The sequence below is a fragment of the Penaeus monodon genome, chromosome 3, assembly GCF_015228065.2.
Source record: "Penaeus monodon isolate SGIC_2016 chromosome 3, NSTDA_Pmon_1, whole genome shotgun sequence".
In the NCBI taxonomy this organism is placed as follows: Eukaryota; Metazoa; Arthropoda; class Malacostraca; order Decapoda; family Penaeidae; genus Penaeus; species Penaeus monodon.
In genome coordinates, this window is record NC_051388.1 from 42,447,192 (window position 1) to 42,470,186 (window position 22,995).

The 22,995-nt window shown below is 28.7% G+C and overlaps 1 protein-coding gene and 1 pseudogene across 1 annotated transcript; one reads left to right on the forward strand and one right to left on the reverse strand.

Annotated features, from left to right (window-relative positions):
* Positions 1-1,593: 1,593 nt before the first annotated feature.
* On the reverse strand, positions 1,594-6,614 carry LOC119586346 (annotated as a pseudogene).
* A 10,506-nt stretch (positions 6,615-17,120) lies between these two features.
* LOC119594842 (INO80 complex subunit C-like) lies at positions 17,121-22,728 on the forward strand. Its single transcript, XM_037943930.1, has 4 exons — positions 17,121-17,374; positions 18,323-18,422; positions 19,140-19,207; positions 22,521-22,728. Exons 1-4 carry the CDS (start codon positions 17,300-17,302, stop codon positions 22,650-22,652), a joined length of 375 nt encoding a protein of 124 aa, XP_037799858.1. The 5' UTR covers positions 17,121-17,299; the 3' UTR covers positions 22,653-22,728.
* Positions 22,729-22,995: the final 267 nt, after the last annotated feature.

The following is a 22,995-nucleotide window of genomic DNA, read 5'->3' on the forward strand; positions in this document are numbered from 1 at the left end:
AACAGCTTTTTTGGCCAAAGAAACAAATACCCTTTTAGTTGATTTGTATGAAAAATCCAGTTTTGAATTTTTCCAGTTTTGTGCGAAAAAAAATTAAAATATCAAACACCCTAAGGAAGGAGCCCGGGAAACCCAGTAGGCATATGCATTTTTTTCCTTTTCCCTTCTTTCCAATTACGGCTCTTTATTGCAGTAATTCACGAAAATTTGTTTTTGATACATTTTTGAGATGTGCATTTTGTAGCATTTATTTTTTTCAGGAGTGAGTGTGGAAGTATGTTTGCACTAGAGAATTTGTATAAAGAAAAATACTGGTCCCTTATTGATAGTTTTTTAAAAAAATAAAGTGCAAGTTGGAAACCTTCAACCCAAAAGCTTTATTAAAGGAAGAGGTGATGTTTTTAAACAAGGGGGGGTAACCATAACCATAGGGGGGCAAATTTTTTTAAAATTTTCCCTCTGGAAAAGGTTAAAATCCATTTTAAATTTTCTTGTTTTGGGAATAGGTTAAAATGAGGTTTTCCCCTTAGCAAAAAAATTGATTTTTGGGAAAATTTTTAAATATGAAATATGATTTTTTTCAAACCTTTACATGGTTTACATTCATTTTTATTAGTTTAAGGGAAAAAGCTATAGGGTATTTTTTAATCTAAGATTCTTTGGGAAAACTTTTGATTTAAAAAATGACTGAAACCACACTAGTACATTATATAGAAGGCTTGTATTGGGACTGTCCATATCATATCAAAAGCCGGGTTTCCAATAAGGGCTTTTTAAACCCAAGTTAAAATTTAAAAAAAAAAAATTTAAGTTTTTGAAGATTTGCCTTGAAAATAAAAAATTACGGGAATTGAAGAAAAAAATTTGGAAAATGCTTAGATATAATATCTGACTTTGAACAGCATTAAAATAGGTGTAAATGGTATAGTTGAAGATTGACTAAAATTTGGTTGCTAGTTTAGAATTTAGCATAATATTTCTCTAAATGATAGTATGAGTGCATTTCAGATGTTTTGATTATTTTCAATTGTTTGTTTGTTTTACATTTATTAACTAATACTGTGAACTCAGTAACATTGTAATTGTTTTCCTTACTAAAGAATGTATGTGTGTGTGTGTGTGTATATATATATATATATATATATTATATTTTAAAATATTTTAAAATAATTTTATATTTTATTTTATATATATATATTATATAAAAATATTATATTTTTATTAAACAGATAACTTCATTTATTATCTCCAGGACAAGTACATTCATGGGTGGGGCAGTAAAAAATTTGGGAGCAGATCCCCCTAAATTTCAGGGTACTTACCATGTAGCCCCAAGAACTTTTAAACCCCCAGGAGGCAAAATTTTTTTACTTGAAACCACAAAAACCCAAAAAGCAATCCAGGGAAATTTCCATTCCCAGGCCTAAGTTTTCAGAGGCAGACAGGTTTTTGCGGGTACAAGTAATCCAGTAAAGGGGATTTTAAACACCCCGGGGCCAAAAATTTTTGCTACTTTTATAGACAGCCATGACCTCATGGAAAATATTCCAAATTGGAAAGCACATCAGATGAGATATTGTAAAGGACATTACTCTAGGAGATGGCTGGTATGTCCAGGGGTTGTCCAGCAAAGCAGGGGCTTTGGCTGAACACTGTAGATGTAACAAGAGTTTGAACATTTAGGATGTTATCTCTATGGAACCAGAACATGGAACATGTCACACCTATTAAAGAAATTTCAGACCTATCATATCACTCCAAAGTCCCTTTGCCAAACAAATCAAAGATTAATGAAAGGACATTCAGAAGGTACAAACTATTTCAGTGTCCTCTGCCATCCCTGTTTTCAACTAAACCTTGTTGATAACCATAATGTTACGTATAACAATAACTAACATTATCAGTATTAGTATCTGTTGATGATATAAATACATTTCAAGCAGAAATCTACTCTATGCTCCACTCCTTACAATGGGGCGTCTTTGCCAAACCCCCTGTTTTTTCAGGCATAAATTCCAAAACCCCCAAAAAGACATTACCAATGATCCCATGGCTTTTGGTCCCGATTATCTTTTCCACCGGAGAGCCCTCGGTTAAAGGGATAAAAACAACAGGGGCCAAAAATAGTAATTTTAAAGAAAAATTTTAAATTTGTACTGGATTTTATTTTTTTCCCTTTTTTTTTATTTGGCAAAAATTTTTTTTATTTTTAAATTCTATTATTTTTTTTAGAAAATGACATCCTTGCTAAATTTAGACCTCAGTATCCCCTTGCAATGTGAGCAAGACAAACACAATGCATATTTCATAAAAATATGTGTAAAAATATACATATGTAGCAGAGGCAAACAAAAAATGGGGAAATTTTCTTGAATTTTTAAAAAACGTTTAAAAAAAAGAATTTTTCCCCAAAAGAAGCAATTTGGGGTAAAAAACCTGTAATTTTCCCCAAAATTGTATATTTTCTGTATAAAGTGGGGTGTGGATAGCATATTTTTAAAGTATTAAAAATAGTGGGGAAAAAGGCACTTGTCTTTTATAAATGTTGACAAAAAGGGACTTTTTCTTTTAAATTTAAATTTTTCTGGAAAAAATACTTTTTTATAGGGAAAAAGAATAAGAAAAATTTAGCAGTGGGCTGAAAACCTGTTTCCGTTTATAATAAAATTTTGGGTGTGTGTGTGTGTGTGTGTTTGTGTGTGTTGTGTGGGTAGTTGTGGGGGGGGTTTGTGTTTTTGTTTGTTGTTGTTTGTGTTTTGGGTGTGGTGTGTGTGTGTGTGTTTGTGTGTGTGGGCTGTGTGTTTGTTTTTGTCTGTGTGTCTGTGTGTCTTGTGTTTTCCCGGGGTTGGGGCTGGGGTGCTGTGTGTGTGTTGTGTGTGTTTTGTCTGTGTCGTGTCTGTGTCTTTTTGTCTGTCTGTCGGGGTCTGTGTCTGGCGGGCATATGTTTTTCGTGTGAGTGGGGGTGGGTTTCATGGGGTGAGCATGTTTCAAAAGTGCGTATGTTGGTTTTTTGATAAAATTGGGTACTTTTCTACTACAGATAATGATATGAAAGGTTATTTGTTTTTGGTAGGAAAATTTGGGAGGAATTTAAAAAGCGTGGGCATTTTTCATTTTATTTTTATTTTATGGGGGTTTAAAAAAAGTACCCAAAATTTCCCGAAAGATTTCACAAATCCCAGTAGATTTAAGCAAATCCCGCAGGGAAAAGGGGGATGGAAAAGATAAAGCCCAAGGGTTATGGCAAAGTGAATCATAAACAAAGCAGTAATAAAATATCTCTTTACTGAACAGAGAATACAAATAACAATGGCTCCATGGATTCCAGAAGTCAAGATTTAAATCTAAGTTTATGAATAATCTATAATAAATTATGTACAATATTCACACACAAAAAAAGATTGCTTTCAAACTTTGTAATATATTCCAAAAAGGGGGGGGGGGGGGAATTAAAATGTGAAATTTTGGGGTTTTTTTAATTAAACAAAACAAAGCCTTTTGAACAAACTTATTATAAAAGAAACTATCATCAGAATAACAAACAAAAAAATTCCTGAATCATAAAGGCCTTATCCATTATGAACAGCACAAAATCAGGGAGTTACAAGGGTAGACAAAAAATAGAAAAAAACCATAGGTTTGGGGGAAAAAAATTTTTGTTTCCCCTTTGTTTTCCCAGTGTTTTAAGGTCCCCATTACAAGTAAAAAAGGGCCCCTTGGTTCCCAAAAAATCATACCAGCTGTGGTGGTATGATTAATTAAATAAATAATAACATAAAATATCCTTTGCATAAGCATGTTAAACTTTGTTACTTTTGGTTTGGCAAACAGTGCAGATTGACATTTACACAAAAAATCTTAGAAACAAGAAAAAAACACATGCAGATATCCTTCACTTACCCAAAGGATTTAGTCCCTTTTTAACCTTATTTTAAGATGAACTTTGTACCAGTCGCAAATTTTCCCCAAAGGTTTTATTTGGTAATTTTTTGGGGTACCAAAATGAAGAAAAATTTTTTGTCAAAAAGGCATACCTTTTCTAATTTTGGGACATTTTTTAGGCAAAAAAAAAATTTTTTAAAAAGGGAACAAAAGATTATAATACAATTATATAAAGAAACAAAAATCAATGAAATAGAAATTAATAAAAGAAAATTAACAAACTAGAGTATAGATGACTGAAAAATAACTTTTGACACATGGCTTTTCCCTTTGCCTTTTTTCCCTTTCTTCCAATGTCCTTGGGTTAGAAAGGGCCAATTACCAAAGTTTTAAAGAATTACAGGACCATGTACAGATTACACACAAACATTGCAATATTGAGGCACAAAGAATACCTGGACGTGTTTGACTGCAGACAAGTCTGGGTATGTTTACCCAATTGTAGAGATATATAATCAAAACCCCCACTTTCGGATTTTTAAAAATCTATTTAAAAAAACAGTATGATTTTTTTGGGGGCAAAAAATTTTAAAATTGTACAAGGGAAAGGGTTATTTTCCCTTTTTATTTTCCAAGGGTAAAAAAGTTTGGCTGGGTTGGGGGAAACAAAAAAAATTTTTAAAAAATAGGATTTTCAAAAAAATTACATAAATATACTTTCATATGACTTATGCGGTTATTACAACATAACCTTAATTTCTTCACTTCTGAAGATTTTTTTTTTTGTTTTTTGTTTTTTGTTTTTGCTTTAATACACAATGTATTTTTCACACAGTTACTAACTTTTCTTAAGGACATGCACTTTTCCTTGGGGCCAAAAGGCTTTTTTAAAACTTTTCCCTTTTTTCTTTTTATTGACCCCGTACCCCTCAGCTTTTTCCTGCTTCATCTTCTGTAGCTCTGCAATGGCCTTGTCCTCCTCAGCTTTGGATTTCTCCATTATTTCCTCAAGTTTTTGTTTTATTCTCTCTATGTTCTTCATACTCTTCTTGTTAGAAGTTTCATTAGTAGACTCATTTTTTCTCTTCTGGCTAATTATCCTCTTGTGCACTTTGGTGATCTTTTCGTCATGGGCATTATCCTTCACATTGTCTCTCTTCCTTTTTATCCCTTGAAATTTCCTGCAAAACCTCTCAATTTTGGGGGTTTTCCCCCATGCCCTTCCCTCTTCCTCAGACTGGACTCCCTCTCTTTGGTTAGTACTTTCCACTGACTCTCTTAACTGTTCTTCTTGTGCTGCATTGCTGTGATTTGGTAAAATTTGTTGGTCATCATTCTCTTGAATCTGCTGATACCCCTTTGTCTCAACTTCATCACTAACTTCTTCATCGTCAACTACTCTTTCAGATACAATTTTATCATTTTCTGAATTGACACCTAAAGAATTATCCATTTCTCTGATGTTCTCACTACCTGAATCTTTTGAACAATTTCCCAAAATATTATCCGTGTTCTCTTCAGGGAAAGTAGAAGAATCATCTTCTTTTCCCGGCTTTACATTCTGGAACCCCCGTCTTTTTTGGTAGTTTTTATCCCCTAATTCGTTACAAACATCCCCTTTCCCCCAGAAGTGTTTGTATCCTTTCCCCTTTTATGGGCCCCAAAAATCGGTCACTTTTTTTACAGGGCTGTTTTTTCCCCCCGTCAGCTTAATATTTTGAGCCGTATTCTGGTATTTGTGTTCCCTTTTCTCTCAGGATAAAATTTTTTGTTGGTTTTTGGGCTGTCCTGTTTGATTTAGGGTTTCCCGCATCGGGGCTTTTCCTTTTTTCATATTCTTCATTGTTTTCCCCAATGTTTCCCCTTTTATAAACCCAGTATTTTTTTCCCTTTTTTGGGGACCATATGTTAGTGTCTATATTTTTGTCTGCATCAACTGCAGTGCCATCATTTGTGTTCTTACATTGTGCATTACCTTCTGAAACTGAGACCTCTTGTACTATATGATTATCCTTTGCAGCAGCATCCCTATATACACCCTCTACTAATCTTGTATTTTCTGCTGATGAAATTTGTACTTCTGTCTCCTCCTTCCCATCAACCTCCATATTTGTACCCATTTTCTCATGGCTTTAAATGTTTTTTATAGCTCTGCTGGTATGGAATTTGTTTTAAAATTATCAGGGGGTTCCTTTATATTTTCTGATGTCCCCTCTTCTTTGGCCCCCTCTGATGGGTACCCCCGAGTTAACCCTTTTTTCCATCCCCCAAAACCCATCCCCTGTAGCATTTATTTTTGCCATGTTCTTCTTGCTTCATATTCAAGCAGCTTTCATCCTCCAACTCTGTATTTTCAGTCCCTGTAGGATCATCAATATAACCATCATCTCCACCCTTATCACCCAATCCTAAAACCCTTCCTTCCTCTGCCCATATTTCCTCATCATTCAGTCCCTTTTTCTGATCATCAGAGTCTTCTTTTCCACCATTTTGCATATCTCCATCCTTTACTTCATTTTTCTCCTTCTTATTGTTCATCCAGTGATCACCTACATCCTTGTCTTGGCTGTTTTCCCCCACAAACTGGTTTTTTCCTCTTGCTCTTGGGGGGAAAACTTTAATAAATGAACTGGTTGCTTATATCCATTTAGTTTCTGGAACATATCTGAGCTGAAATGATACTTCTCAGCATCCTTTTTCTCCACCCCCGTGAGACAATCCGATTCTGGAAAATTTTGTTTTTTTTTAAATATTTTTGCTTCCAATTTCTGCACATCTGAGGGAAATTTACTACCCTGAAGAGTGGAAGTCTGAAAGGAAAATTATTATTTGTTACTATGACAAATAATGAAGAAACAAAGAAAGCATAGCATATAGTGAGGTGCCTAAAATCACAGAGGTTAAAACAACTTATGGAATCACATTATTCTCTTAAATTTTTCCACCTAGTGAATGCAATAATAATGGTCGCACCATTTTTGGGGGGGGGGGGGGGGGGGGGAGAGAGAGAGAGAGAGAAGGGGAGAGGGGAAAGAGAGAGAGAGACGGGGAGGAGATAAAAAGGGGAAGAGGGGGAAAAGAGAGAGATAGAGAGAAGAGAGAGGGGGGTTTGGGAAAAGAGAGAGGGAGGGAGGGAGGGGGGGAGGGAGGGGGAGAGGGAGAAAGGGAGAGGGAGGGGGGGGGAGAGGGGGGGAGAGAGAGAGAGAGAGAGAGAAAACTGGGATTTATGGGACAGGCAACTCATGATTCAGCATAATAGCATAATACATAAAGCATTTTGAATATAATTTAATTTAAAAATATCTTTTTTATACTATATATAAAAGAAAAAATTCTGTAGGTGAAATCCAACCCTTCCATTTGCAATAATCCTAGTGAAAATTTTCTTTGATCCCAAGAATGACTTTAAGGGGACTTTGGGAAATTTAAAATGTTTTTTAAGTTTTGTATAATTCTAAACACCTAAATTTACAACTAATGAATTAAGGAGTTTATATTCCAACATGTATCTGTATAATGTAGTTGTATCTACATAAAAAAAAATCAATCAATCAAATAATTTTTTTTTTCAATAATATACAATTAATGATTTAAAGAGTTTATAGTCCAACAACATGTATCTGCATAATGTAGTTGTATCTACATATTAAGAAGAAAGGAAAAAATATATATATAATATAAAATTATAATTAATATATATATATATATTTTATATTTTAATTTTAAAATTTTAAAATTTTGTAAAATAAAAAAAATTTATAAAACATAAAATAACAAATTTTATATATAAAAAATTTTAATATATTAAAAATTTTATATATAAAATATATATATATATATATATATATATATATAAAATACATTTATATATACATAAACATTAAATTAATATATATATTATATATATAAAATATATATATATATTTTTATAATATATTATTATATATATTAAAAAACATTTATAAAACAAAAAACATTACATTTTTATATATAAATATAATAAAATAAAATATTATATAATTTTATAAAATACTTTTTATAAACCCTAAACAAACATTATAAAATATATATTTTAATTAAAAATTTTATATAATTTTATATATATATATATATAAAATTTTATAATTATAATATATATATGTATGGGTGTGTATATATATTTATAAAATTATATATATAAATTAAATTTTATATAAAATTTTATATAAAATAAATTGTATGTGGTTTTGTATTTTAAAATATATGTATAAAATTTTAAATATATATTTATATATGTTTTGTGTGTATTTTATAAAAAATATATTATATTTATATATAATTTTATATATATATTAAAATATTATAATATTTTTTTAAAAATAAAATATGTTTTGTGTGGATAATATATATTTTAATAATATTTATATATATAATATATATAAAATTATATATATATACTATTATATTATATAGTAGTTTGTTCTTTTTATATATAAAATATATATTTATATATTTATTATATAAATAAAATTTATTTTTATATGTATGGGGTGTATATAATTAAAATATTTATTATATTTATAATATTATATTATATATTATTATAATTATTGTTTGTGTATTAAAATATTTTATATTTATATTTTATAAAATATTATTAAAATTTATTAAAATTTATGTATGTGTGTGTATTATTAAAAATTTTAATTATTTTATATAAATATTCTATATATTTTTTATATTTTAAAAATTTATATTATATGTGTGTATTTTATATTATATATATATTAAAATATATATTATTTTATATAATATATTATAAAAGTGTGTGTATATTATATATATATATATGATATTTTTAATTTATTAAATAATATTAAAATATTTTTATATTTTGTATGTGTGTATATAATTTTAATTATATATTAATTTTATATATATATTTATATATTATGTATGTATTTGTTGTATTATTATTATATATATATATTTTTTATATATATATATAAATTTAAATTATGTTGTTTTGGTTTTGTTTTTGTTTATTATATTCTTTTATATATCCCCCTTTTTTATTTTTTAATATTTTTTGTTATGTTTATGTTTTTTTGTTTCATTTTTATCCCAAATTTTTTTTTATATATATTATTTATAATTTTGTTTTGTTTTATAAAATTTATTATATATATATATTATTTTAAAATATTATACATACAAAACCTACATACATACATAATTTCATATAATATATATAATTTTTATATATATATATAAATATTATTTTAATATATATATATGTATGTTTATGGGTTTTTGTTTTGGGTTTTTTTATTATTATATATATATATTATATATATTTTATTATATTATATACAAAACATACATACATACAACAAAACATACATAAAATATATATTATATATAATATATATATAATATTTATAATAATTTTATAAAATATATAAATATATATATAAATAAACATATAATTTTATATCTATATATAATAATATATATTAAAATATAAATAAACATACCTAATTTTATATATATTATATATAATATATATATATAAAATTTAAATAAAAAATCCCTACATATATAATATATATATTTTATATATAATTAAAATTAATTTATAAACATAAAACCACATATATATATAAAAACCCTAAACATACATATAAAATTTTATATATATATTATATATTATATATAAAATATATTAATAAAATATATAATTTTTATATATTTAAAAATAAACATCCCTTAAAATAATATATTAATAATATATATATATTTTTATAATATTAAAATATAATAAACAAAAAATACATATAAAATATATATATATATATATATATTATATATATCCCTAAATTTTTAAAATATTTTATATAAACATAAACATAAAAATATAAAATATACATTAAAATATATATTATATAAAATTTTTATATATTATATATAAAATTTTATAAACATAAACATCCCTATATATAATAATTAAAATATATATATATAAACCAAAAAACATAAACATTTCATATATATATTTATTTTATTATTATTATATTATAAAATATATATATATATATAAACATAAACCCTACATACATAAAATATAATATTAATATATATATATATATATATATATTAAAATAATAAAACCCTAAACATACAATATATATATATATATATTATTTTATATATATTTTTTAATATAATTTTAAAATATAATTTTAAATATATATAAACATAAACAAAAAAAAACATACATACAAACATATACATATATATATAATATTTTATATATATATATATTAAAGGTAAATATATAATATGTAAAAAATATGTGGTGTGTGGGTGTGTGGGGGTGTGTGTGGGGTGTGGGGTGGGGGTGTGTGTGTGTGTGTGTGTGTGTGTGTGTGTGTGTGTGTGTGTGTTTTTTTGTAGATTTTGGGTTTCAGTATAAAAAAAAATATACATTTTTTTATATGTTTAATTTTATGGTTTAAAAAAAACCAAAAAAACCCACACACACACAACCAAAAACACACACACACACACCACACCCACCCACCACACAAAAAACACACACACATAATAAAATATAAAATATATATAATATATATATATATTTTTATATATATATATATTAAAAATGTTATTACATATTTTCCTATATAAACATATAAAATATTTTCACATACACATTTTTTATGTATAAAAGTATAATATACATACATATTGTATTTTTAAAACTTATATAAATTTTCTATATGGATATATTTCCAAAAATATATATATATAAATATTATATATATATATTATCATATGTATATGTGTATATATATACATACATATATGTATAATATACATACCCTTATGTATTAATACAAAACATATATGTTTTAAAAATACATAATATTTTATATATTACCATTTTATATATATATTAAATATTTTTCATATAATTTTTAAAATAATTTCAATATATTTTACATATATGTATAAAGTATATTATAAATTCCATATATATATACATATAATATATACATATATGTAAGTAAATATATAAATAATGGGATAGGGGGTTTTAACAATATGTAATTTTAAAATACCCCTGTATAATTTTATAACATAATGTATATAAAATATATATAAAAAACATTAGTTAAATGGTTTTTATAAAAGCATATATATATATATATATAAAAAAAAAAACATATATAAAAATAAATATATATTATAATATATAATAAAATAAAAATATATACATACATATATATATTTTTACTATTTATATATATATATATATAATATTTTATTTTTTATAAAATATTATAACATATAATTAAAATAATTTTAATTATATATGTTAAATCATATATTTTTAATAATAAAAAATAAAAAATAATAAAAATATAAACAATTTTTGGGTAATTTTAAAATTTATTTTAATATATTTTTATATATATATATATATTAAAATAATACATACATACAACATAATATATATATTATAATATATTATATTATTATATATATTAATAATAAATTTTAATATATATATACACAACATAAAAAACAAAACATTAAAATTACAATACATATAATATAAAATTTTATTATAATTTATAATATATATATATATTATATATAATATATAATATATTATTAATTGTTATGTAAAATAGTTTGTATTTTATTTATTATATCTAAACTTTTTATAATATATATAATTATAAAATATATATATATATATAAAATAAAAAAACTATTTTTAAAATAAAAAAAAAATAGGTACCCCACACAAAAAGTAATACTTAAAAAAATAGTGTTTTAATTTTTTTTTTTATGTTTGGGTGATTCCCAAAGGTTATATTTGTTTTTAGCTTAAAAAAAAACCCTATAAAATGTTTTTAGTAAAATTTGTTTTCCCAATCATTTACCATTCTCTCAAGGAAAAATTCCCCCCCCAAAGGGAAAAATGTAAAATCTAAAATGGGAAAATTAAAATTTTAAAAAGCCCTTAAATAAACTTCCCAAAAAAGTCAAAAAAGACCAAAATCATATACATTCATCCCAAATTACCCAAATAAAAGAGGGGAAAAAAAGCTCCCCCTTTAAAAGCCGAACCCCCAATCGTTTTAAGGTGTAATTGATTTTTTATCTTTGTAAATATAGGGATTGGTTTTAGCAAAAAAAAAATAAGAATAGTATAAAAGTAAAGTAAAAAAATTTTTTAAAATGGGGGTGTAAAGCAAAAAGGGGGCACAAGATCATTTTTCTTTGGGTTTTTTTTGTTTTTTTTTTTTTTTTTTTTTTTTTGGGGGGGGGGGGCCAAAATTTTTTAAATTTGAAAATTCATTTTTAAATTCCAAAGGCACTTTAATACTTTAGTTCCCCTTGTTTTTTAAATTTTTATTTTAAAATTTTCAAAGGGGAGGTTTTAAAACCCAAATTGAAAACAAAACTTTCCTTTTTTATTCCAAAACATTTTTTTAACCCCCTTTAGTTTTTTTTAAATTTTTATCCCTTAAACCCTTTTTTTTAAAACAATTTTTAAAAGAATTTCCCCAAAAATGAAAAAAAAAATTTTATTTCCCATTTCATATTGGGCCATAAACCTTTTTAACCAATTTGAAAATTTTTTGTTTCCCCCTCCCTTTCCCCCAAAATTAACCCAACCAATTTTTGGCAAAAACCCCAAAAAATTTCAATTTTTAAAATTTTTTTTTATTAAATAACCATCTCCTTTTTTAAAAACACACAAAACCTTTTAATTTAGATTCCTGGGCCTAACCTAATTTCCTTTTTAACCAAATTTAATTTTTAAAAACTACGTTTTTTCGCCAATTTTGGGAAGCTTTTTTAAAAAAACTTAGACGTGAGGAACCTGGCGGTAAAAAACCCTTTTGGGTTTTTGGACAAAACCCCCAAAACCAATTTAAAACCCTTCCCCGGTAAAGGGAATTTTAATTGGGGTCTCCCATTTTTTTTAGGGGTTGAAAATTCAAGAAAAGCCGGGGAAAACCTAGATTCCCTGCCCCTTTTTTTTGGGAATAAAATCTTCCAGGAAAAATTTTAAAAAAATTTAATTTAAAAATTTTTTGAAAATTTTTTTTTTTCCCCCTTTTAAAGTTTTTTTTTCAAATACTAGTTTGGAAATTGAAAATTAAGAAAAAGAAAATTTCTCCCTTTTTTTAAAAGTTATTTTCAAACCCCTTTAAAACCCCAAATTTTATAAAAAAATGTTAAAAAAATTTTAATTTAAAGTTTATTTTTGGAGGGGGTTTTAAATTTAAAAAATTTTTTCCGGGCAAAAAAAAAAAAAAAAAAAAAAAAAAAAAAAAAAAAAAAAAAAAAAAATTTTTTTTTTTTTTTTTTTTTTTTTTTTTTTTTTTTTTTTTTTTTTTTTTTTTTTTATATTATTAAACGGGTTTTCCCTTCCTTACACAAAAATATTCAAAAAAAAAATTTTCATTTCCCAAAAAAAAACAGGGGGAAAATTCCGGCCCCTCGTTAAGAACCCAAAAGGGAAACAAAAAAAAAAAAAAAATGGGGGTTATATAAATAAACATACAATATATATATATAATATATATATATATTATTTTAAAAATAAACATACATATTATATATTATATATATTATATATTAATATATATATATATAAAATATATTAATATATAAACATAAACATAATATATATATATATATATAATATATATTATACATATATAATAATATTTATATAAATATAAACAAAACATACATACATATTATTTTAAAATATATATTATAATATTATAATATATATATAATAAACAAAACATAAATATAATATTTTAATATATATATATTAAATATATATAATATATTTTAAAATATATATATATATAAAAACATAAAATAAACAAAACATACATCATATTTACTTTAAAATATATTATAATATATATTTATATATGTAAATAAAAGTATGTAATATATATGTGTGGGTGTGTGTTTTTTGGGTGGTGTGTGTGTGTGTGTGTTGTGTGGGGTTTTTGGGTTGTGGTTGTGTGTGGTGTGTGTGTGTGTGTGTGATGTGTATACATGTAAAAATTTAATACATATATATGTAAAAATTATTGTAAAAAACACACACACACACACACACACACCACACCCACACACACCACACACACACCACACACACACACACACACACATATATAATATATTATAAAATATATATATGATATTAATATTTTAAATATAACTGTATATATACATATACTATATAAAAATAAATATTTTATACACATACACTTTTATATGTATATGATATATATACATACATATATGTTATATAATAATATAGATTTTTAAAATACATTATTATTATATACATAATATTGTTATAATCCATATAATATTTTATATATATTATACATAACATTATATTTTACATATATATATCATTATGTATATGTATATATTACTATCATATAATATATACATATATTAATACAATATGAAATGTATAATATACAATATGTATATGTTATATATAAAATTATGTAAATTATACACATTATATATACACAATATTGTATATATATTATATTTAATAATTGTAAGTGTAATATATGCTTATATATATATATATAAATTACATATATAATATAAAAATATATATTATATATATATATATAAATATACATACAAATATATATAATATATATATATAAATATAAATATATAATAATATATATTACAAAATATTATCATTTATATAAATAATAAAATATATATAATATATATATAATTATATATATATTATATAATATATATTACACATACATAAAAAAACAAACATAACATATCAATAAAAATTTATATATATATATATATATAAAATATATATATATTTATATATATATGTAAAAATATATATATATACCTTGTTATTAAAATAGTTTTGTATTTTATTCAATATTTATCATATAAAATTATATATATTATTATAAAATATAATATATAAAATACAAACTATTTTACATAACAAAATATAGGTACCTACACAATAGTAAGTACTTAATAATAGTGTTTTATTTTATTTTTATGTTTGGTGTGATACAATGTGTATATAGTTCTAGCTTAAAAAACACCCTATAAAATGTATTAGTAAAATTTGCTTTCCTAATCATTTACCATTCTCTCAAGAACATTCAGCCAATGGTAGATATGTACATCTAAAATGAATATAAAGTTTAAACAGCATTAGGATGAAACATACTAAACAGTCAGAAACAGATCCAAAATCATATACATTCATCCCACTTACACCAAAATAAAAGCAGGAAAACAGCTCACCAACTTTTAAAAGACTGACACACAATCAGTTTCAAGGTGTAATTGATATATATCTTTGTAAATATAGGTATTGGTGTAGCAAAGAAAAAATAAGAATAGTACTATGAGTAAAGTAAAACATGTTTATAATGTGTGTAAAGCAAAGGGCTCACAAGATCATGTGAAATATCTTCAAACTATGACTGTCTATTGTACTACAACGGCACTTTCATCACCTTGTAGCCTACCAGTGTTCTTTGAGGTTACTTATTGATTTGTCATGGGTGGAGTGTTCCAAACTCTAAGGATTTGACACATAACATTTCAACAGTCCACTGTCTCAATACATTTACTATCCCCATTTAGTCTGTAAATTCCTTATCTTGAAACACTCTAATAAAACAATGCCAGATCAGAATCACCCAAATATGAAAGAAAAGAGACTAGTGTTGGCTCTTTCATATTGCCATAATCATTTTTGTTAACCAAGTTTGAGATTTTATTGTTTCACTCTTCATGCTATTACTAACCATTTTTTGCTACTCCCATATACATATTTATGAAGATTTTCCCTATCCCATCCTACCCTACCATCTCTATATCACATCCTATCCTAATCAGATAACCTGGCCTAACCTATCCTTTTAACCAGCTTATGAACAATTATCCGTTGTTCACAGCCAATGGAAGCTGCTTCCCCACATCAACTTAGCCGCTGAGGGGACGTGGCGGTCAACTGGTGGACAAAACGACCAAATCCTACATTTATTAAACCATTCCCTGGTATCGGAAATAAGTCGGGATCTGCCATTATAGTCGGGTTGAAACTACACAGCAAAAGCCTTGGTAACTCTCAGCCATGGGGGTCCATGCATCGGTATTGGCGACATAGATCTTCCAGTGAGATTTAACAAAATTTAACTTTAAAAATCTAACGAAATTATTTTTCGTCCATTTCGAAAGAATGTCATTATTAAATATCAAACTACATACCGACTTCGACTGTGATCTACTGCTCCTCTTGAACGCACCATAACACGAACGTTCTTCTTTTGGAAAACCTTTTCGTTCATTCGCAACACCGCTAAAGAGGCTAATGTAACTATAATAACATGTCAGTAATTGATATCTATAATGATATACGTATTTATCGTTTATGGGGTAGATTATTAATTTGTAAAGAATATGCAGGAGGAAAATACATAGTATTCATAACCTTTTATTTGAGATTTATAAGACTGCTGGAGTCTAGCAAGTACTAACACATGTGGTATATTGTATTTTATTTGATTATTTTTTTTCCCCCAGATGTCAATAACTTTTTTTTTCTACAATACGAGTTTATACTTGAAAATAATGAAAAGATGTTTTGCATCTTCCGGAACAAGTAATGAACAAACCAATTTTGGCATTTTGATATATCATGTAAGAGTGGGTTATGTTTATTTGCAGTTTATAATATTTAATCGCAATTATATATTAATTACGGTTTCCATTCCTTACACATATATGCAAGTTCATCAAAAACAGCAAAATTCCGGCATCGTTAAGACCCAAGAACAACTGAGTTTGCGCTGAAGCTCTATGAATAAGTCCAAAGTGCTATCAGTCAAAGACTACATGATATTTCCTTTCGATATTCTGTTTAGAGAACTTTGGGTTTTGCCTACATACAAGAAAATAATAATAATAAATAAATAAAAATTAATGAAAGACGATTCGCACATCTTTATTTCCAGGTTATGCGATGAAGATTAAAAAAATGATAATGATATAATTTCATGCAATTTACAGAAATATGATTTTAAATAATTTTATAATTATTATATTTTATGCTGATTTGTTAGCCTAAAATAATGTTAAAATGTGTCTTTACCAAGTACTTCGAAATGAGGATATGGCATAACCCGGTTTTAAAATAAGGTAGTCAATTCGCATATAAACATTGGCTGAATCTTTTGCTCCTTTTCAGCCTCAGAATAATGATTGCTTTATAAACTAAAACCCTGTTAAAGAAGGAGGAATAAAAAGGATTCATTATTAATCTAAAAACCTAATAAAGAAGAAGAGGGATTCATTATTTTAAAAAATCATGGTTACAACAGAAGATATTATTGAAGAGAAGGAGGAGAAAAAGGCTCCAGTCTTCAAAAATCCAGAATTCCAGGTAGGCAATATTTTCTTATTGGCTCTCCGTTAGACTAATAATCAGATCTAATGATAATGGTCTCTACAAAATAAAGAGGATAAAAATCGAAATTGCAAAAACTCAAAATCGAAACATATCACCCCAAATCACAAATGAATGGTGGAAATCGATGAACAATTACCGGTTATAATAACAATTACTAGCTATAACGACAATTCCTTTTTTGTTAATAAGCACCAAGGAGTTCTACAAGCTCTAGTGTACCAGAATATGAATTTTAAGGGCTTATTGACTTTTCACTAGAGTTTCTATATTGTTGGAGTATATCATTGACAAATCCTCTACAAGGGAGGGTTATACAGCAGTCATGAATCATAACATTTGTGTAAAATAGGTATATCAGTGAAAACTGTTGATTCAATGTTTGAGGGAGTGTGCTATAGTAATGCTTAGTATTGCATTATGTGCAACATGCTATTACTGATCTTTAGGCTCTAAATTTGTTTCATTTGATGTCCCTCAGCAGTAGTGGGATCATTGAGGAAATGTTTAATTACTCCACCCCTACTTCATGTCTTCATAATGATTGACTACTGAGAACAGTCTCAAGGCCAGTTGTAATAAATATGGTTACAATTTGAAAATCATACATTCAGCTCTTTAAACAGAGGCTCCGTGCCTATGTTACTACTGTTTTACTTATCCCTGTCTTCAGTTCTTTCTATGGCTGTATCTTAGTATAATCAAAGTATAGGATTTCTAGCATTATTCTTGAAAAGGTGGTATGCTTTTTAAAAAGATTATAGGTAATATTATCAAAATTAATGTCAGAGACGGACAGAAAAGTTTACACTAATTAAGAACTTTCTTACTGAAGAAAAGCTATATTTCCTGTTTTTCACAAATATTTTATCATGAATAAATATGAGTCTTCAAGCCTTCAAAGTTTGTCAATTTGAATTCCAGCATACTGCATTCCGTAGCAGCAAAAAAAGAGGATGGAAGAACTTGAAACAGATTATAGCTCTGGAAAGGGGCTACACCTGGCCTCATGATGCTGTTCACTGTAAGTTCTGTATGTGTGTGTTTATTACAGAAAATACAATGGTTTCACATTCAACAGTAGACTTGAGGATATGCGTGTTTAAAGGGGGTCTCAGACCAATTTCATTCATTAACCCCTCACCTCCAGTTAAAAGAAATCCCTGAGCGTGATATAACTTTGGTGATTTCTGGCAATGGCCAGACACTAAGCGCAGGAATCTTCTACATCAAGCCGAACATCCCGCTCCATGCACTCTGGCACGTCACTGCACGTACAGGCTTACCCTGCAGACCAAGCTATTTCTTATGACACTGGTACATGTGACCCGTGATGGGTTAAATATGTTATTTAAGCTTTTGTTTATAACATTAGCATCAATATCTTCACATTAATGCACTACAATCCCAATATAGAGTGCATTAGGGTGACTATATGGATGCTTATGTTATAAATGGTTTAAATTGACAAAAATTTAATAAATGTATTGTTGGGCAATTAATCTGAGACCCCCCTTTGGACACACATACCTTTATTTATTAGTGATCATTTATTTTACTGCCTTTCCCAAAAATATCACTAATTTCTTTCCAGTGTTTTCTACGTTTAGCATAATGCAGTAATTTCCTCTCAGTTCTTTTCATAGTCCAAAATCCAACTCACACAACACAACAGTAACAATTCATTTAAGAGATTACAAAAATATCCTCCAAATTAACCTACAGAAATCTTTCCTTTCAGATAGCAGCATTGATGCCCCTCCTGCCTTTACACCAGCCAAAAAATATTCAGATGTGTCTGGATTACCTGTAAGTCAGATTTAGTTGGTACTTTGTTGTCATTTTATGGAAATATTGCATTTTAGAATTATATATGAGGCTATCATGTCACTGGAGTAAAATGTGATATTAAACTTTTGGCACCCATAAGAAGTGCCGGTAAGTAAAGACATTGTTAAATTGGAATATAAGATGGCATTCATTTCTTAATGTTGTACTGTATGAAAGCATGTGCATATAGTATACTACACAAAATTACCCTATGATGTCTGGTTAACAGTTAATGGTTAGAAGAAATAAATGTGCTAGACATCAAAGGTCATATAGCATTATGGTAAAGTATTATGGCAAAAAGGGTGGAAATGAGTTAGTGATCAGGATAAGATATGTTAGATGTCAAAGGTTGTAGAATGCTGAAGGATAGAATATTAGTGAAAAGAATATAGAGGGGGAGCAAATGGAATACAGTGGGGATTTGTAAAAGGATGTGTAAGGTATAGGGTGATCAGATCAAATGGAGAGTTTGTCTGAGAAGGGAGAGTAACACTATGGGAAAACTGCAAAAGAACTATTATGAACCAATCAGATGGTAATGCAGTAAGAAACAATAGTTGTGGAAGTAGGAGAAGAATCCTGAGAATGAAATAGGGAAATAGGGGATGGTGGTGAAGTATCGGGAAGAGTGTCAGGAAGGGAGGGATCCACAGAAGGACATTGTTTTGACTTAAGGGAGTCAGATGAGCATCTAAGTGGGGTGGTAAAGATAATGGGGAAGGAAGAGGGATTGGTGATGCACATGGAGGAGGAGAGGATGGGGTGTTTTTTGGTTGAGTGGGAGGAAGAGGGGAAGGAGGATGAATATCAGCAGATACTTTGGATGTAGAGCAACTACAGTGATTAGAGGGTGGATGAAGGAGTGGATTATTCTCTTGAGTCATGAACTTTTGGATGTCTTCCAGATTTTCTGGAGGGGAGGTCTGAAAAACAAAAGTTTTCTTATCTGGAGGAGAAGAGGGCATAGATGTCCGAGAAGCAGAGGAAGAGGTGGGTGTAGGAGAGGATGTGGTAAGAGAAGATGGAGTGGAACATTTAGGTTGTCTTGTGCAACAGGTAGAATGAGAGGGAGGGGGAGGTATTGAGGAAGTGGGAGATTGGAGTATCTTGATTTAGGCTGGAATAGGAATTTGACTGAGGGAGAGAGGTACTACAGATAGTTTGGTTCAGGGTTGAAGGAAGATATACTGGGAGAGATGCTGAGACTTCTTGAGAAGATGGAAGGGGAGCAGAGTGAAGTACAGTTTTCATATAGATAGAAAGAGTAAAACCTCTTTGGTGTACTTCTTGTCTGGCCTCATGTAGAGTGAGGCCTCGTTTAACCCATTGCCGATGGGTGGCATGTACGCACATGCCATCGCATGGCGGGACCATCTGCCGGGGGCACGTACGCACATGCCATAGAGTATGTATGGACATGCCATGAGTTTTTTTTTTTTGTTACAATCACGGCAAAAGATTATTTTTCTGCCAGTGAAAGTGTGATTAAGTCGGTTTTAACACTTTCTCATTTTTACCATGCAACAAACAAAAAAAATGCAAAAAAACGACGATTTCAACTCCATGATGCCGCACACTGCTTATTTTATTCGGACTATAGACCAAATAATGATCAACTATGGAGTCTATATAACAACAAAAATACCCTTCAGTCTCGATTTATCAGGAAGTTTGGCAAGTAGAGACTTTAAAAAATAATGAAAACTGAAAATACAACATATCTTCGTAGTATTACGAAGAAACGGCATGGGATGCTGGTATTTGGCATGAGTGGTCGCGCATGCTAGGGCGACGATATAAGCCCCCGGCAGCGAGGCCCCGGCCTCTATGAATGCTACCCGTCAGATATGGGTTAAATCTGAGAACTGCTACCTCAGATTCGAGCTTGTAGGTAGAGCAGCTTCTATAAAATACATTATGGGAGCCACCATAATTGGCACAGGTGCGTGACTGAGCAGAGCAATTTGAACGGTCATGACCAGTTTGGGCACATAAGAGGGCAGCGGGCTATGGAGTGACAGTGTTTGGCTGGGTGACCAAAATGCCATTTCTGACATTGATGGGGGAGAGGTCAACATGGTCTGACTGGGCAGGACCTCTACCAATATAAACTTCATGGGAAAGGTCATATATACAGAAGCAAATTTTTGCAATATTGGTGTAGGGCTTATGGTGTACCCTGGGAGGAATAGTGTAGCACTTGACTGCCAGTGTATCATAGTCGATGAGGCAAGTCGTTTTCACAGTCTGACCAGTTATTATTGTAGACAAGACAGTCAGTTGGAGAGACAGAAACAGGTTCCAGTACATGGGAGGAGTGAGGTTGGGCAGGAATAGGTTTACCAGTGAGGTCAATCAGGGTAGATAGTGCACAAGCTTGTGGACTCAGTCGTAACTGTGACAAGGCGTGAACAATCAGAACGACTGTGAAAAGAAACTTTGCCTTGTTTTTGGAGACATTGTTAGAAGAGAAGGATATTATTGTCAGAGTATGGGGCTGTAGTAAGAATCATAAAGAATTAGTCTCACTTGGCTGGGCCAAAAAGGGTACTCAAAAGGTTTGCAGAGGTGGAAGCAGTAGAGGAAGATGGGGTGGTATGGAGAGAGGTTGTACTAGGACAAGGAGGACAAAAAGGATGAAGATTAGAAATATGGGGGGGTAGACAATGAAGAAGATTGTGCAGTAGAAGATGGAGTGGAAGACATTGAGAGAGAGGAAAGAGTGTATTCTGAAGGTTGAATGGATGATTCGCAATGGATAGAGTTAAGAGCAAACATCAAGGAGGTGGTTTAGTATCACTCGGAGATATGGTCAAAAAGAGAGGCAGGGGTCAGGAAACCAATAAAATCAGGGAAAACCTTAATGCCCCTGATAAGGGTAAAACATCATTATTGGCCATGGTGAGCCAGAAATAAATGGGGAGAGGAAACGTCTAACCCTTAGGGTTCCCATGAGGGATCAGGGCTAGACAATTAACCAAGGCAATACCATGCTCATGGCTCCCAGAGACCATTCATGACTGACACAGATCCAGCCTTCCATCCTTTCAGCACAGCTCTCACACCTTAGGAAGTAGACAGAATAAAGGGATAATGAAGAAGAGAGGGAAAGGAAAGGGGGAGAAGGAAAGACCATGCAAAATTAGTTGAGGCAAGGGGTGAGGTCCTAGGTAGGGGTGATCCCCTACTTTAGGCCCCAGTCTCCATCTCCTAAGCCCCCCGACAACAACGAGCAAGGGATTAGGGGGCCTATGATGTCTGAAAATAATGGATATCCTCTATTTTTCAGGCCAACTACACTGACCCACTAACAAAACTGAGATATGCAGATTCTTCAGAATTTTATAGGGTCCGTGATCTACCAATGGACATTGTTAATGGTCTATTAGAGTTGAGAAAAGCTAATAGTATAGTTGGATGATTGATGATTATTGTACACATGTGTTTGGTCAAAATCATTTATAGTGCTTTTTTTTACATTGTAATTTTATATAGCATGAAAATAAATATTATGTATTCTTTTACATATATCAAATAAACTAGAATGAAAACTAAATATTTATTTTTTTACTTTTCTCACCTGTAAATAGAAATATTTGCTTTTAATATAAACATCAATAAATACTGTATATTGCTGAAAAAGACAGTATACAAGCTACTAAGTAATGAAGAATTTGGTGTATACATTTTGAAAAGAGAAATGCTTATATCACTATGTTTATTCAAGTATAAAATATTTCCAGGAGACTGATCCTGTCTTTAGG

Coding starts and splice junctions, on each gene's coding strand:
- LOC119594842 (XM_037943930.1), top strand. CDS start 17,300: ATGGTTACAACAGAAGATATTATTGAAGAGAAGGAGGAGAAAAAGGCT. Junction 17,375..18,322: donor TCAAAAATCCAGAATTCCAG/GTAGGCAATATT, acceptor TTTGAATTCCAG/CATACTGCATTCCGTAGCAG. Junction 19,208..22,520: donor CAGATGTGTCTGGATTACCT/GTAAGTCAGATT, acceptor TCTATTTTTCAG/GCCAACTACACTGACCCACT.